The following is a 17,914-nucleotide window of genomic DNA, read 5'->3' on the forward strand; positions in this document are numbered from 1 at the left end:
CTCCAAAGCTACAGAGAAACCTTGTCTAAAAAAAAAAAAAAAAAAAAAAAAAAAAAAAATTGCTTTTTTTTCTATAGAAATTAAATAGTGTATTATTTAAGCCGGGTGTGATATTGGACATATTTAACCCCAGCAGCCAGAAGGCAGAGACATGCAGATCTCCATGAGGTCAAAGGTCAAAGGCAACCTGGTCTACATAGGGAATTCTAGGTCAGCCAGAGCTTCATAACAGAGAGATGCTGTTTCAAAAAAAGAAGTATATTATTAAATTTCTACACGTTTAGAAATTTTCTCATCTTTCTGTTGCTAGTTTCAAGTTTGATTCCATTATGGTTAAAGAACACATATTTTCAGTTCTTTTTAAATTAAGTATTGTTAGTTTTCTGGTTCCAGACAGAAGCCATCTTGATCTTGTGCGAAGGTGTGTATCGAGTTCTACACATCATCCTTGATTTGTTTTTGATGTGTGTCCTGTATATGTGTGGTGTGCAGTTGGAACAGGCAATAGCACCTTCTGCTACGTACTACAATTTTGACTTCAGACTTCATCTTACATGTATAGTGAAACAAACGAAGTCAAGTTCCTAGGCCCTGGGGAAGCTGGGGACTTTCCAAGAGCTGCCAATCGTCTTAAAAACAAGTATTCTGTTAGGTCATGAGATCTGCAAGTTTACACAGCAGATCAGCAGCTGACATTTGGAAGGCCAATCCACCAGAGATTTACACTTCTGTTGGAGGTTAAATTCACGTAGGCACGACCTGTGAAAAGCACTGCCTTTTGAATAGCTGTCCGGCTCTAGCTGCAGATTCTCTCGTGTGATAGCATGCTTCCAGACAGTGTCTTCCTCACAAGGTTGGGCACAATTTTCCTGTGTTCTGTTAGTATAGAATGAATTTCCCCTCAAACTGCGTATTCTGGCAAATAAAATAAGACAGTCAAACCTTTTGCCCCAGGCTTCAATTAAAACACACACACACACACACACACACACACACACACACACACACACTTAGGAAGCTGTTCTCTATAATTAACTCCCTGACAGGACGATTTGACCAAGTCCTTGTGGGGTGGTCACTGGGGGAGCTTTCACGGAGCAGAACTGCAGGTGTCTGTCCTTGCTAATCTAAGTCCTTCCGAGATTTATGATGAATTCGGGCGGTATTGCAGGTGTCTGTCCTTGTTAGATCCTAGGGCTTGAGGGATCCTCCCTAGGACCTCTGTTGCCCAGGGCATCCTTCACTGGCACCTCCCGGCTCGGATTCGAAACAGCAACGAACACTTTGCCCCAGCTTTTGGTGCAGTAGACTGTTTTTGTCTAGGTCCCAAGAGGTGAGTGATAAAAATGGACTGTTTATTGACTGACCATGTCCAGATGTTATTAATCACCCTTAAGAAATGGAAAATAGTGCACACGCATTCTTCGCCTTCCCCCCCCAGCTCTCTCAATGATTTAGTTTCCTCCTTTTGTAACCTACAGAGGCCCACAGCTGCAGTTGTGGTCAGCTAGGAACTAGCCGAGAGGTTTCGCTACGGTCTTCAAAGAATGCCCGTGTTCCTGAGAATTTACCTTGTAGTTTTTTTTTTCCTAACAAGTTGTTGGTAATAAACATAGTTGAATGGATTTATTTATGCGTGGGAATTTGTAACTCGGACAGCCCGTGTGTGAGTTCAGCCCGTTACCTCTCAGACGCCAAGGCAGCTGACCTGGAAGGAAGTCAGCCAGCAGGGCAGGCCTCGGATGGCTTCTGATAGCTGTGCGTCTTTGGTTTTCTAGAACCTTATGGTTGTCTCTAACAAGAAAAAGAACAAAGGAATCCAATTGGTTGGACTCAGAAGCTCACATTCTGTGTCCGTGGACAATGATGGAGTGAGTAAGGAAGACCCCTAATCCTTGAATCACGATTGCTGGGAAAATGAAACTGGAACTTGGCACAGACGTTTGTGGGTTTTGTGCTTAAATACTTGTTGCAGTGCCCGTTCCCTGATCCAATGAGCTCTGAGTCTGCGCTATTGTTCCTGACTTGTCAGATCTTTGTTTGTTTGTTTGTTTGTTTGTTTTTGGTTTTGTTTTCCTGCCTCCCAATTCAATCCAAGTCTTGCTTTGTGTGGCCCATGGGGCCTGCTTGGGTTATTTCAGAGGCTCGGACAGGAACAGGTGCATTGGTATGGAAGCACATGTGTGTGCATGCTTCTGGAAGCCGGATGATAACGTCCAAGAGCCATCCCTTCCCTCTTCCATGTTAAGACTCCTGGCTTTGCTTGAAGAGGGAAGATGTTGACATCATCATCCCTATTTCCCAGCTGCCCTGGCAGAAACGATCTTCTATCTTATGTATGTCATAGCTAATGTCACCCTGCCTGATATTCAGTATCAGAGTTCTGAATGTTAGATTTGCAGGTAGTACTTCAAAACCGTAAAGCCAGCTTATGGATAATACCGAGGTTTCTGAGGTAACCGTGTAGAACCCTTTACCTCAGAACTCCATGTGTGCTGGGCTGGCTGGGCAGGCAGGGGCCCTGACAGGGGACGCCCCAGGGTCCATGCTAGGACTGAAGCAGATGGCAAAGCAGGCTTAACATTTTCCTCCCTTTCAGGTCATTATAGAATTCTCTGATTTAGACATGCTCTTTCTGATTTCCTTTCGTTGGCTATATTTGATATTCATGTACGCCACCATCTAATTTAGGCCTCAGCGTTGAGGAGGGGAGCAGTGATAATGTGGACCAGGTGTTAGATGGTTAGCACGGACGAGTTCCCAGAGAGCCTTTAGGGAGCCAGAGCAATGGTTATGAACTTGCTAAGAATCAGTTTTGCACGGGAAGCTTCAGCCAACCCATGATGACCTAAGTGCTGTGGCGTCACGAAACTGGCAGGGCCCTGAAACTTTAACAGCAGACTGTCACTCACTTAGTGAAACTATTATTTGATGCCCCCTCATCCCTGATTCCTTCACAGCACATCAGGCCGACTGAGCACCTCTGGCCAAGGCTCCTCTTAAACATCAGAGCCCTTCTGCCTTAAATGTCTCCAGATCTGAGTCAAATGGAGACACTCTACTGAGCATTTACTGCCTGGCGAGCCCTAGATCTTTACACTAATCCTATGGGAAAGGTTTGGTGATATTTTTCTGCCTGCAAGAACCAGCCACTCAACAGATCAACTCGACTGCAGTCCTCAGAGATCTTAAGGGTCAGAGTTATTGCCAAGCCTGGAGCTACATCAGACTGCCTTTGGCCCACGTAGGCTATGCAGTTTATGTAGCAAAGTTCTCTTGCTGCCAGGCTAAGCAGATTTCTGCTCAAGGGATCCATTTCTCAGTTTCCCACAGTCTCTTTCTTTCTCTCTCCCCCTTCCTCTCTCTCTCCCTCTCCTCCTCTTCCTCCTTTCTTCTAGTCCTCCTTCCCTCTCTCCCCACCTCCCTCTCCCCATCTCCTCTTTCGCTCGCTCTCCTTTTAGCTGTTCGAGACAGGATTTCTCTGTGTAGCCGTAGATATCCCGGCAGTCCCTCTGTAGAACAGGCTGGGCTCGAACTCAGATCCCTCTGAGTTATTACAGAGTTATAGAGCTTCCTTATCCAGTTCTGGCCACTAGTGCAGAAAGATAACGGCCTGTCGCTTTAAGAATCTGGTGGCCATCGCTTCCACTTTTCTCCGCCTCTGGCACCTTTCTGGTTAAGGGCGACCCGGGTGACCAACTCTTTCTCCACGCAGCTGTACTACGGGTTCATTGGCCTATCCGTCACAGCGACCCAGCCTCTGATTGGCTTCTGAGCTTAGGACCGCCCACTGGGGGGCGGAAAGTAGGGAGAAAATTTGTTGGCGGGACCGGAGCGATTTGGTCGGAGCCGTTCGGTTACCGGAGAGACCCGGGGCTGCGGGGCAGCCGGGACATCCCGCGCCTGGAACCGTACGGTGAGTACCGGGTCGGGTCCGGCCGGAGGTGGCCGTTGTAGTCGGGACTGGTCACCCGGACGGCCACCCTGAAGGAGCAGCGTCCTGCTGAGTGTGGGACCGAGAACCCGTCCACTGGGTGGGGGCATTTGGGTCACCATTTAAAAACAACAGCCTTTGAATTTTTGAGACAGGGTTTCTCTGTGTAGCCCTGGCTGTCCTGGAACTCACGCTGCAGACCAGGCTGATCTCGAACTCAGAGATCCACTTGCCTTTTTGCGTCCCGAATGCTGGGATTAAAGGTGTGCGCCACCACCGCCGCCGCCTGGCCCGGGTTGAGCCACAGCCATTTTGAAACTTAGCCAAGTTTCCGGTTCTCTGCATTCGGCTTTTCCTGACCCGATAACCTCATAATGTTTTGTACCAGATGTTCCAGGAAGAGTTCCATAGCTGCCTTGTTCTTTCTGTAAACTCACTTACTTGCAAAATCTCCGTCTGTGTGGTTTTTGCACGGAATAAAGTGGTCTCTATCCTTATTCGGTGGGATTAATATTTGGAGGCTTGAGTGATATAAGACCCCCTTCCCAAATTTAAAACCCGGACCCTTCCCTTTGAACCTCAGGGGCTGGAGCGTCGCTTCCCACCGCGTGTGCACCTTCAGACCCTAGGCTCAAGAACCTCAGGCTCACCTCTTGTTTGGCTGACCCAAGACTGCATCCAAAGAAAACCAGTAAGCACCTGTCTGAGGAGGCCCCTCTATCAGTAAGTCTTAGTTTTCCTTATATGACATCTGGTCCTGGTTCTGTTGGGATCCCATCTGGGGACAGTGAAGTGTCTTAGTCCAGGGCACTAAGGAGAAGTCACACTGCCTACCTCGTTCTTGACCCCCTGTGCTGTTTTGTCTTTCCTGTCTCTTGTCCTGAGTCTTCTGTGGTTTGGACTTGGGGTGACTGGACAACAAAATGGGTAATAAGACTAGTAAAGCTGATTATTATTGTAAGACTAGAAAAGGTGATACGCCCTTAAACTGTGTACTGCAAAATTTTGACTTACTTTACACCCGTAAGATTAAGAAGAATTATATTCACATGACCAAGAACGAGCTCCAGATCCTCTGTGAACAGAAATGGCCCACATTAGGGGTCGAATGGCCCCCTGAGGGCACCTTCGATCCCAAGGTGGCATTGGCCTTAGTAAAAGCTGTCACGGAGCTACCCGGCCTCGGCTACGTGAAACAACTTGGATACATTTGGCCTTGGGCACAAGCCACAGATAAGCCACCAGCATGGATGAAGGAATATATAATCGTAAATGGCCATCATTCCCCATCGCCTCGCCCTCCTCAGCCCCAGCCCCAACGCCAACCCCAACCGCTGACTCAGCCTCCGCCTAAACCCCAGCCCCCGCCTCAATCCCAACCCCTGTCTCAGCCCCCTACTCAATCCCCGCCTCAACCTCAGCCCCCGCCTCAACCCCAACCCCGCACTCAACCCCCACCTCAACACCAAGCTGTATCCCAGTCCTGTGATGCCTGTGTGCCTTTCACCAGCACTGATCTTCGTAACCAGAACATCCAGAACCGAGACGGGAGCTGCATAGACATCGTGCCTTTAACCACCACTGACCTTCTAAACTGGAGGGCGCAGTATCCTCCTTTCAGCACAAACCCCAAGCCCCTAATCTCTCTAGTTGAATCTATCTTTCTCATCTACCATCCTAGTTTGGACGATTGCAAACGTATTTTATATACGTTATTCACAAGGGAGGAGAGGGAACGGATTCTGACAGAAGCGTCTAAAGCATTTCCTGGACTATCTGAACTGCCTGGCAAACTTCTCCCGCTTAGGCAGAGTCAAGACTGGAATTATAGGGTAGGGAAAGGTAGGAAGTCCCTCAGTGAATACCACCAGGCTTTGCTTGAGGGATTGAAACAGGCAGCCCGGAAGCCCACTGACTTTTCCAAGGTGATGGCCGTGAGACAAGGTAAGAATGAATCGCCTTCAGAGTTTCTCGAGCGCCTCCTAGAGGCGTACCGTGAATATACAACCATAGATCCAGAGGACTGGACACAGCTCTCCACCGTTAACCTGACCTTCATACTTCAGTCGGCCCCAGATATACGGGATGCAATCGAAAGCACGAATGGATATATGTATAAGAGTAGGTCGGAATTACTGGGAATAGCCCACGACGTGTTTAACAATAGAGAATACAAAGAACAGCAGCTGCTAATAAAGCAATTGACTAAGGCTATCACCTCTGCGCAACAATGTGGTGCCTGCTGTCCTGGTCAGAGAACGAACAACGCAAGGAGAAAGCCCCTGCGGAGAGACCAGTGTGCTTACTGCAAGGAGTTGGGGCACTGGAAGCATGAGTGCCCCCAACAGAGATGGGCAGGTCCTCCCTGGCCAAAGCCACGTTTTGCTTGAGGACAATAGTGGGGCGGTAGCGTTTTCAAATTAGGCCCCCAAGAGTCTATGGCAATCTTTTTAATTGGTGCCAACCTATAAACGTTTCCTCGTTAACATGGGGCCTTCACCTTTGGTTTTTGTTTGTTTGTTTGTTTGTTTGTTTTGTTTTTTGCCGTCATCCCCCCCCCCCCCCCCCCCCCCCCCCCCGCCGCCGCTTTGGAGCCTGTCCTTCCTTGCTTGGAGCTAGCTCTTAATAGACCAGGCTGACTTCGAACTCACAGAGACCCACTTGCCCTCTGGCCTCTGTCTGGGATTAAAGGTGTGTGCCACCACCGCCCAGCTCACATTTGGCATTTCCAAAACCCTTGGGCTGCTCACCATTCAAACAATGGCAATGCAGGGGAAGTCAGGAAATATAAATGGACTGTTAATCTGGGAAAGGGGACAGTGATTGATTCCTTCGTGGCTATCCCTGAATGTGCCCATTCCCTTTGCTGGGAAGAGACCTCCTAAGCAGGTTCCAGGCAACTATCTTATTCTCAGGAGATACGCCTAAACTGTAGCTAGGGTGCCCAGCCACAGTCCTGACCATCACCTGTCCCTTAAGTGAGGAGCTCTTCTTCCTCTTCCTCCTCTGGGGTCTGATCCAAGCCCCTAAGAGGAAATGAAAAGAGCAAGTGATCAGGGATGTTCCAGCTCTCTGGGCCAAAGATAGTCCTGGTCTGGCCAAGCATGTTATATATTAACCAGTTATATAGTTCAGCTGACTTCTGGGGCTATGCCCACCTGAGTCAGACGGTATCCCATCAGTACAGAGACCAGAGAGGGACTCAGTTGCCTCCTCCAGGCAGGCATACTCCTCCCATGCCATTGAGCATGGAACACCCCCTTATTACCAGTCCAAAACCCTGAGATCAGGACAGTATAGGATTTAAGGAGAGTACATGAGCGGGTGGAACCTGTTTGCCCCGCTGTCCCAACCCTTATACTCTGTTCAGCCTGCTGCTACCTGAGCATAGGGTTTATACTGTACTGGATCTAAAGGAGACATTTTTCTTTTCCCTTGTCAGAATTAAGTCAGCCCATCTATATTTATATTTAAACGGGCTGACCCTGAACTGAGACTATCGGGGCAACTGAACTGGACCCGATTATCTCAGGGGTTCAGCAAATCCCCTGCCATCTTTGATGATGTGTTCAACCAGGAAGTCATAATTTGAATCCCTTTTCCAGCCACAAAGAGGCAGATTAGGGCATTCCGGGGTTTCATTGAGTATTGCCGCCTTTGTTTGTTGAAGTCGCCGTACCCTTGTGCTCAGCCATGGCAGGGGCTTAAAACTAACCCTTTGTGGAGTGCACTGAGGGAGGTTAGCAGGTCTTTTTTGGTTTTTGTTTTGTTGTTGTTTTTCCAAGACTGGGTTTATTTGTAGCTTTGGAGCCTGTCCTGGAACTAGCCCTTGTAGACCAGGCTGTCCTCAAACTCACAGAGATTCGCCTGCCTCTGCCTCCCGAGTGCTGGGATTAAAGGCATGCGCCACCACCGCCTGGCTAATTAGCAGATCTTAAAGGAACTTGAAAGTGGCCCTCGTGTAGGCTCTCCTTAACTCTTCCTGATATCTCCAAGTTCTTCAACCTCTGTGTTCATGAGAGAAAGGACATTGCCAAAGGAGTCCTGACCCTGGGTGTCTGGAAAAGGCTAGTTGCCCACATTTCAAAAAGATTGGATCCTGGGGCCTCAGGATGACCCCCTTGTCTCTGAGCCATGGCAGCTACCACAATCCTTGTAAAAGAGGCAAATTTACCTGGTACAGAATCTAATGCACACGACCCCATGTGCATTGAGACTCTATTAAAAGATGCCGCTAATTGCTGAATGCTTAATGCTGTCTAGCCCGATACGAGGCCCTTCTCCTAGATAAGGATAGATTGACTTTTGACAAATCCATGGCTATCAACCTTGGTACCCTATTACTGGACAATGACCCTCAGGAAACCATACACAACTGCCTGGAGATCCTCGATGTCATTTAGGGTAGCTGACTAGACCTCAGGGCTGGTCCCTTGTTGGTCAACTTCACAGATAGTTTTGTCTGTGAAGGAACTAGGAACACGGGGGCAGCAGTAGTTAAGGGCCAGAAAGAAGTCGTTTGGTCACAAGCTCTGTCCAAGAGGCACATTGGCCTAAAGAGAGAAATTAATGGCCTTAACTCAGGCATTGAAATGGTCCAAGGGAAGGAAAATGGAACATTTACACAGACAGCCAATATGCCTTTGCTACAGCTCATGTCCACGGACAAGTATCCAAAATGCCCGATTAACCTCAGAAGGAAAAACATTACAAAGAGGGAGGTGATCCGATTGTTGGAGGTCATCTGGCTGCCCGATGAACTGGCCATAGCACCCTGAGGGAGCATCAAAAGGGCAGTAGCCCCCAAACCCAGGAGAATAATTATGCAAATCAGAGAGCAAGGGATGTAGCTCTTGGGGACTTTTGCCCCCAAACCATCTTGGAGCTCTTGGCCATTCCTGAGCCCCCACTCTGCTTCAGTGAAGACACCCCTATGAACTCTCCAAAGAAGACTGAATTACTCTGGCATGGGAACCCATCAAAATTGCCATGGTTGATGGATAAATATTACTGGATGAGAAAATCTGCATCCCCAGTCTATTAGGCAGAAAATCTCAGGACTTAATCTCTCCCCATGTTTGGTTACCCACACACTGGGGATACTTTAAGACATCTCAAATCGCTGTTTGACTTGCACTCAGGTGAGTGCAAAATCAGAGGTGTCACCCCAAAGGGTCTTCCAGGGCGGGGATGGTTTTGTAGCTCCAAGAAGCACTATGGTAGACATGGGTACCCTGCAGGATTTGCTTCCCTGGGCTGAACAAACATACATCAGGATGCCTTGCTTTTTTTTTTTTCTTCCAGTTGTAAATGTCTCCAGCCCATTCCAAGTTGGAAGGAACAGAGTTTGCAGTAATCAGCTTTCAGATTAGGCTGATCAGAGGTTATAATAGTGACCAACACCTAACCTACATTAGTAAGTTCCCATTTGCAAGTGGTTGGTCTATGTGGGTTATTATATCTGAAACTCAAGGGTAAGAACATAATGCAACAGACCAAGACTAACCTTATGGCTTCCATAGTCTAAGGAAAGGAGTAAAAGCAAGTCAGTAACAAAGCAGTAAACCTTAGAGATCTGAACTTTGAGGGAATGCCATTCAGTGTCTTTGCATTTTTGGCAGCCCCTCCCCTCTTCTTCCACAGGATCCTCTAGTGCCTTCTTGAGATGTGAATGCTACCAACCTTAAAACAGTGGGGAGCATCCAAAGAATCACAATCGAGGGGTCTTCCCATCTTGGTTCCGGGTAGTCAGTCTTGAGTTGGTGGCCTAGAACATTTCACCAGGTTGGAACAGGTAGTCAGGTAGTGCCTGATCAGTTGTGCGGCCTGGATTTGGGGGAAGTTCTTATTCAGAGTTAATTGCAATCTCTTCAGGGATTCAGAGATTAGGTAATCTGTTAATAGCTCTTTATGTGCCCTGGTGACCATTGGGGGTGGCTATCCATAAATTCTTTTACGTGGAGTGGGTGTTTCCCAGAGAGGGTACAAAGGGCCCTTAGCAGGGCAAAAGACAAGAGGTCAGCCCAGTTACCACCAGTCTCAAGAACATATTTAATGAGAATTTAAGGTTCTATTCATTTTTTTCTCTATAGTTCTATATAGAACTATAGGAAAAAAATATAATTATATTATAAATATATATTATACTTATTTCTACATAGAAGTATATTTCTATATTTCCTGAACTCCAATGGTAATGCATGCAACGTAATTTCCAATTTATATTGAGAGCTTCTGAAGTCATTTGAGACAGTTCGGCTGTAAAGGTCAGTCAAACCCCAGAGTTGAGGGGAGGCCAAATCCCTTTACCATAACTCCCAATCCCTCTAAAACCAACTCTTAATTGTCAGTGTGGTCATTGTAACATTATTGTGTTTCCCAACTTAAATCTGGAACATTTGTGATTCTGAAAACTCACATTGGAATGAAGGAAGAACCTAGGGAATTAGGCTACGTGCAGCTGGACTGAATCCTGCTTTCTCAGTTACCATCCGGTGATATGGAGTAAGACAAGAAGAACCTAAACCTATAGGCCCCAGTAGAGACCTCCCAGTACTTCAGGTTCTTGGTTCTTCCAGCACACCCATGTTCCAGAGACTCATCAAGTACTGTCTTGCCTAATCTAACCTCTCCATAGCCCTCTCCTGTTAAAAGGGAAATCCCAAAATCTCTGTTCATGTCATAAGAGACATCTGATAGGACAGAAGAAAAGCCAAAATTAAGTGACTATTCTATTGCCACTATTCTCAATTCTTTGGTTTTATTTTGAGTCTTTAAAACTTTTTTTTTTTTTTTTTTGAAACAGGGTTTCTCTGTAGCTTTTAGAGCCTGTCCTGGAACTAGCCCTTGTAGACCAGGCTGGACTCGAACTCAGAGATCCGCCTGCCTCTGCCTCCCGAGTGCTGGGATTAAAGGTGTGTACCACCACCACCCGGCAAAACTTTCTTAAAGTATAAATACTTCTCAAAATTTATAAAATTAATATATATGTATATCCATATATATTAAACTTTTATGTTTTTTACGATTTATTTTTTCGTTATGTGTACAGTGTTATTCCCGCATGCCAGAAGAGGGCACCAGATCTTAGAGTTGCTTGCGAGGCACCTTGTGATTGCTGGGCACTCAGCACCACACCTCTGGAAGAGCAGCTAGTGCTTTTAAACCTCTGCTCCATCTCTACCCTCTGTCATGATATTAATGGTCATGTAGAATACTAACTAATTCTAGAAAAAAGCTTTATTAGCTTCCTGTACATGGTTTCTGGGTTTGAGTTATTATCAGGTAACTAGGAATTAAGTTTTTGTTACTCTGGATGTACTTAATAAATTGTGGTCCTTTAACCTTTTTGTAATCTGCTGCATATGACAATTAAAATGCTTAAGTTTTCTGCAGTGAACCGTGACCATTCCTAACAGCAACCTTTGACGTCTCCAAAAGGATAGTGGGGCCCCACAACGATTCCACCTGCATTGTGGTAAGGCCATTATGCTGACAAACACCACCCAAAGATCGGCTTTGAACTCCAAACTTCTCAGGACAATTTCCAGGTGGCTAGCTGTGATGGTCCAGCCTCACAGGCTACTACTCCAGTGAGACTGGACAGCAAGTGATACTACAGCTGGCTCTCCCAGGACTTGACAATGGTCCCAGTTTTCTCAGGGTCCCCTAAAGATGCCGTCACCCCCAAACAGCAGGAAGCAATTTTAAGAACACGACGCCCACATTCCCAAGAGGTGGGGTGGGCAGTTTTTGGTTGTTCAGTGGGTTATGGATACTTGTCATTGTTTATGGGGGTTGGTTACAAGTTGTTATTATTGGTAATGGTAAGGAAAAAAACTGAACAAAGGAGATTGGATTCAGGGATCTTCTGAAAAGAAAAGGGGGGGGGTTAAATGATAGGATAAAAGGGTAGATTATTGAATCTACTTTTAAACCAAAGAAACTACTGATCTTAAATATTTTACATTGGTATAGATTTTTGTATATTAGTACAAATTTGAGGTTATTTTTGTTATACTGATTAGAAGTTTCTACTTTTGTTTAAGATATTTTTGTATATTGATACAAATTTAAGGTTATTTTTGTTAAAACATACTGAATATATGTGTCTATTCTTGTTTAAGGTATTGTGTCTAAACAGCTCATTTAACAATGGAATGTAAATTTCTAGTCCTTTGAAAGTTAGGGTAATAAAGCAATACAGGTTACCAGTTACATTACAATCAAACTTATAGTTAAGTTAGGTCTATTTTCAAGGTCAAACATTTCAGATAGACAGGTGGTCTTCAAAGACTTCAGAGATCATCAGAATATGGCATTTAAGATGTTTTAATAACATAAGATTTTTTCTTTTTTTTTTTTTAATGACAATGAGACATGTCTCCTCCTGGCAGCACCAATCTACTTCAGAGAAGATGATGGGCATCAAAGAGCCTCCATATGGAGTTTGCTTTCTTTGTGGCAAAAGTTATGCACTGGGCAAGAAATTGCCCTTTTCTCAACTGCTGACAGTATGCTGTCCTAATTGGACAAGCAGGACCATAAAGAAAGTGACTGCCGGACTTTGCCAAGACAATGTGGGACAGTCCTTCAAAATTCCTGCTTTATAGAAAAGTCTGTCAGATATTCTAGGCCTGTAGGCTGAAGATGGATGCCCCAACGTTACAGAGGAATCTCTGGTGACTGTCCAGGCAGCCAGCTGTTTCTGTCATTTCTTAGTTTGGGAAGTTGTTTGTTCTGCACTTCCTGTTTACTAAGGTAATATTAACATCCTTCTCGGGTCTCTGATGAAGTTGAAGACTAGATAGTTACACTTTTCCTTGTTACCAGATTCAGAAAAGAAGCTTACAAAGGAGGTGTAAAGTGTATAAGGTTGAGAGGCATAAATGATAGTTTGGGGTTGGCAATAGAAGTTAGGATAGAAGGTGAATTAGGTACAAAACTTTGGACTTACCAAGATAATGTAGATAATGGAATATTTTCTTAAATTTGGCCAAATGCAAATGGACTGGACATTATTAATGTAATTCTTACCTAATAATTGTTATTATTGTTTATAGTTTTCTTATGTTAGAATTAAAACCTTTCTTTTTTGTTTAGACAAAAGAGCAGAAATGTGGACTATTCCTTTACAGTGTGTGAATATATGTCACTGTGATTGGTTTAACAAAGAAGCTGACTGGCCAATATCTGGACAGGTAGAGGTTAGGTGGGAGAGCCAAGCTAGGAAAATGCTGGGAAGAAGGGTGGAGTCTGTATAAGAGTTAGCTAGTAACAAATCTGAGTTTTTGATCAAACATTTATAATTAATATTAAGCCTCTGTGTGATTACTTGGGAGCAGCTGGTGGGACAGTTGCCAGACTACTGGCTCTGCTGTGCACAGAATAAAGCTTGCTTTGATTTGACTGTAATTTGTGGTCAGTGGTCATTATTCTTATTTGGTGGGATTAACAGGGGCTTCACCAGGAACACCCCTCAGCCTATCTTGGGGACCTTGTTCTGCTCTTCTTGAGCTCCTATCAAGGGAATTCATTGTTTTGCAAATGGATGTTGCATGGGAGCTGCAGTCCTCCCCCTGGGAGTAATTGATTCACTGAGTCCACTAACTTTTTAAAAACTTACTATTGGTCCTACAGAGAGGTATCAGGAAAAGGTACCTCTGTCATTGGTAGTTCCAATTGAGGTCCAAAGGGCTAAACAAGGCAAGAGTAGATGGTGGACCTGGCTATGGCCCACCGAACAGGATCCTTTAGATGTTGGTCAGGGGGAAGTGGTGACACTCCTGGACTCACCCACCTGCCCACCCAGGTAGCGGCCTGGCAGGGCTTCAGCAAGCCCCCCTTGCTCTACCCTCCCATGCATTGCCCGGGCTCCAGAACTCTGCTGTGCTCAGTAGACCCCCACTTCACTGTTCTCCTGTAAGGTTCTACCAGAAGCTGCTTTTTCCTTTTGGGGAAAATTTCTTCCTGGGACACCAGACACCTTTGGGTGCAGCTGTTTCAGGGACTCCAAAGTACATTTCTACATGTATACATTTCTACAGTATAAGCTAAGAATTTTTGTTTGTTTGTTTTCATTTTTAGTTTTGGGATGTAGTCAGGCCAGCCTTGAACTTGGGATCCTCTGGTCCTAGTGTGAGAGCCAAAGTTATATTTTAAATTTTTACTACTGTGTCTAAGAGAGCCATGAAACAAAAATAACTCTAACCTGTGAAGCCATCTACCCAGGGACAGATACTTCCTGAAATGCTGGTGGCTGTTGTTCATGTAAGATAACAAGTCACTGACTAGGACCAGCCTGATACCTGTGAGCAGGAAATGCATCAGGATGGATGCTTGCCCCCCATGGATGTAGGTATGCAGGCAGGAAGTGCATCAGGATATATACTTTGCCTGATTGGACCCGATGCACTTCCTGCCTGCATACCTTATGGTGTAGCCTTTTTAAGCCTCTGCAAAATGACTCACGACCATCACCATTTTCTGGGAATCCAGGAATGGACCCGGCCTGGGTCCATCATCCCGGAGGTCAGTATTTAATTAAACCTTCCTTCAATTCGGCTCAAAATCTTACTCTCACCTGGCGGGATTAGCACTGGCCTCTTGAGTGCTAGGGTTATAAGCAAGTGCCACCATGCCCATCTCTAAGAATTCTAGAAACACGACCACGGGATGTTGGAGGGGCATGATGACCCAGGCCCTGTCCCTTGGGTAAGCAGCTTGTGTCCTGGTCTTTAAAGTGACAATTCCTTGGGCCGAGATTTGCTCATTGATAGCTAGTGTACTTAGCTAGCATGCAGAAAGCCCTGGATCAAAGCAAACGTGATGACACACCTGTACTCCTGTTCTTAGGAAGTAGAGTAGAGGCAGGGGGACCAGGAGTTCCCGGTAAGCCTGGGCTACATGAGGCCCTGTCTCAAAATGGTGGTAGGGTACGCCTTTAATCTCAGAAGTATAAATGCCACTGGGTGTGGGGGAGTGGGGCAGAGGGAGCAACAGCTGAGTTCCAGGACATCCTGGTCTATATCAAGTTCTAGAAAAGCCAGGGATACAAGTAAGATCCTGACTTTTTTTTTTCTTTTTTAAAGTGTCAGCTTTGTGGTCTTAGGAATCCAAGTTAGAGCCAGGTGTGGTGGTGCACATCTTTAATAATCCCAGACAGAAATCAGCTTGAGCTACACAGGCCCTGTGGCAAATAAGGTATCTGAGAAATTGCACTGTGCTTTCCACGAATTCATATTTTTTCCCCAGGCATTTTCTCCCACCCACAGTGGTCTGCCCCCAAGTTCTGTAGCATCTGGAGGTTTACTCTGTTTCAGCTCAACCATGGCCCTAGGCCACCCCACCTCTTCAGCCCACAGTAGGGTCCCTTAGACCTGAAGCTGTAGTAGGAAGGACACCGAGATCTGCCTGGTGACCTTAAGCAGGTCCCCTTGCCACTGTGGGTTCAGGTGGCTCTTCTAGGAAACAGATGCTTTCCAGGGTCCCGTTCAGTCTCACTGGAAGGGCCAGGGTCTAGCAAGCTCTAATGCTAGGCCGTGAGAAGGCTTGTGTGTCAACCCTGTGTGCAGGGAGAATCTGAGAGTCAGCCTGTGCTGGGCAGCGTCTGAGACAAGGTGGGAGTCAGGAGCCAGGTGGGCTCTGGCTCCAGCTTTGCGGGGAGCTGTGGGCATCAGATGAGTCATTCCTGTCCGGACCCTCGTTCTTCCTCGTGTAGGTAAAGTTTGCAAACACAACCTCCCAGCTCCTTATCCAAGTGGAGCTGAGTCAGGCCCTGCTGGGAGCTCCAAAGGGCCAGGGCTCTTGTCCCCTCCAGCCTCCCTCAGTCCCCTGTGGTTCCTCAGCCTAGGGCCACCCTGTGCCTCACAAACTGGGTCAGGGAAGCACCAGTCTGGGCCCAGGAGGAGCAGGCAGGGGCTAAAGGAAGGTGACACGAGATGACTCATTCCCAAGGTGCCCCTTGGCTTGTCCTGGGCAGAGGAGTGGTCATCAAGTGTGGGAGTAACTGTGATCCCCCCCCTCTAAGGCATGGGCTAGCTTATGGGATGTCCCCTGGGCACAGAGCCAAAGTGGAGAGACAGACAAAGGGCCCAGAGAAGAAGGGATTATGGGGAGCTGTGGGGTGGGGTGGGCAACAGGAGGAGGCTGAGTGCCAGGCTTTGGCAAGGCTGTGCCTGCAGGACCAGTTGACCAATTGGATGGCTCCTCCCGCTGAGCAGGGCCATGGGAGAGCTGTGGCTGCTGCAGCCCGCCTGAGGACCATATCCCCCTGGCTGTCATCCCACCCACCTCTGCCAGGTGGCTGCTTTCCTGTCAACCACGCGGGCAGGAGTGGACTTCAGGGCCAGCAGTGAAACCAAGCCCAGCTCTCTCTGTCTGTTCCTGTTGGGCAAAGATCAATGTAGGCCAAGTGGAATTAATTTCCTAATTAAGATAAAGAGATCCTATCCTTGTTCAAGACCTGAGATGAGCTGCTTGCCAGGTTTGCATAGCCGGGGCAGTTTGTTTGGGCAGGAAGGAGTGAGGTGGGCAGGCAGGGAGCTCTTTTCTAGAGAGCAAGGCAGCAGCGCCCAGAGTCCAGAGCTTATATTCTGTCCTGTTCAGGACTCTTTAGTCTCTGTCACTGTATAGAGGGGAGCTCTTCCCCTTTTAATGTCGGCATAGCAGTTCAGCCATCTTGTGGCCAGACCACCAGCCTTCATGTTGCCCTCTATGAGAAACTTTGCTGTGGTCCCGTTTTACCCCATTGGGGCGACCCTGCAGGTGGTCATGCAGGGAAGGTGCCTATGGGAAGAGCTGAGAATGCAAACTGTTCAGATTGACTTTATGGTTTTCATCTTTTCCATTGGAAAGATTATCCTGTGTTCTCCTGCTTTCTCTGGAGATGGTGGGCCCAAGGACCTTCATATTATGCTCCCAACATCTCCTCCCTTCTAGTTCTTAAGAGAAAAATAGTGACTGTCATAGAGACGAGGGTTGAATGCATTGTCTCTGCGATTATTCCGTCGAGTAGAGAGGGAAGTGAACATGTAGTATAAGAGTAGCAAACAGGTCCAGGGAGAGAGTAGTATTTTAACCAGGACAGCCATTCAGAGGTCATCTGAGAGATTTTTGTCTATCTCATTATAGAAATGATTAATTTGAACATCAGTAGTATGGGGAAAATCTGACACATTAAACCAAACATGTCGGGTGAAGGAGCAGCAAACAGCTTCTCCTGAGTACTGCCCTTTTGGCTTTAGACTCCCGTTTACCTGTACATTGAAACAAAGTTCAGGTTCCCAAGCCTTAGGGGAGCTGGGAGCTTTCCAGTGCTGACCCACCTCTTCCTTACACAGCAGAAATGGCCTGTTATGCTCCTTCGTTCTCTAAAGCATTAGGGCTGTTCCTAACAACAGAAGGAACAAGGGAATCTGATGGGTTGGACTGAAAGCTGACATCGATGGGACATACAAGGAACGTGCCTAACCTTTGACTCCTGATTTGGTGAAAAATAAAACTAACTTGGCAACAAGTGTTTGTGGTTTGTGTGCTTATACCCACAGCTTCTGCCCCTGCTCGGGGCTGCCAGGAGAAACAAGGCTCCCGGGTTCTTGTCCTGCTTGTGTGGCAAATTATTAAAGAATTCGGGAGCCATAGGTGCTGTCTCTCTTCTTATGGCACACAATGGACAAGGTGTAACACCAGAAAATTGTTGGCAACTGAGATTGCTCTTGAGCAACAAATAAACTATAGTAATCTATAAAACTGTGGTCCTTGTCAGGCGGTGGTGGCACATGCCTTTAATCCCAGTACTCAGGAGGCAGAGGCAGGCAGATCTCTGTGAGTACGAGGTCATTCTGGTCTACAAGAGCTAGTTCCAGGACAGGCTCCAAAGCTACAGAGAAACCCTGTCTCAAAAAACCTAAACCAAACCAACACAAACAGAAAAAAAACAAAAAATGTGCTCCTCAATTCCCTTATCTTTAGATTAATTTC

General features: G+C 46.6%; 1 protein-coding gene across 1 annotated transcript; it reads left to right on the top strand.

The window, feature by feature from the left end:
* The first annotated feature begins 1,737 nt into the window (after positions 1-1,737).
* On the top strand, positions 1,738-13,348 carry LOC146889894 (uncharacterized). Its single transcript, XM_087901563.1, has 3 exons — positions 1,738-1,871; positions 3,716-3,916; positions 4,518-13,348. Exon 3 carries the CDS (start codon positions 4,858-4,860, stop codon positions 6,322-6,324), a length of 1,467 nt encoding a protein of 488 aa, XP_087757689.1. The 5' UTR covers positions 1,738-1,871; positions 3,716-3,916; positions 4,518-4,857; the 3' UTR covers positions 6,325-13,348.
* The last annotated feature ends 4,566 nt before the right edge of the window (positions 13,349-17,914 follow it).

This window comes from Myodes glareolus, chromosome 24 (assembly GCF_982192425.1).
Source record: "Myodes glareolus chromosome 24, mMyoGla1.1, whole genome shotgun sequence".
Lineage (NCBI taxonomy): Eukaryota > Metazoa > Chordata > Mammalia > Rodentia > Cricetidae > Myodes > Myodes glareolus.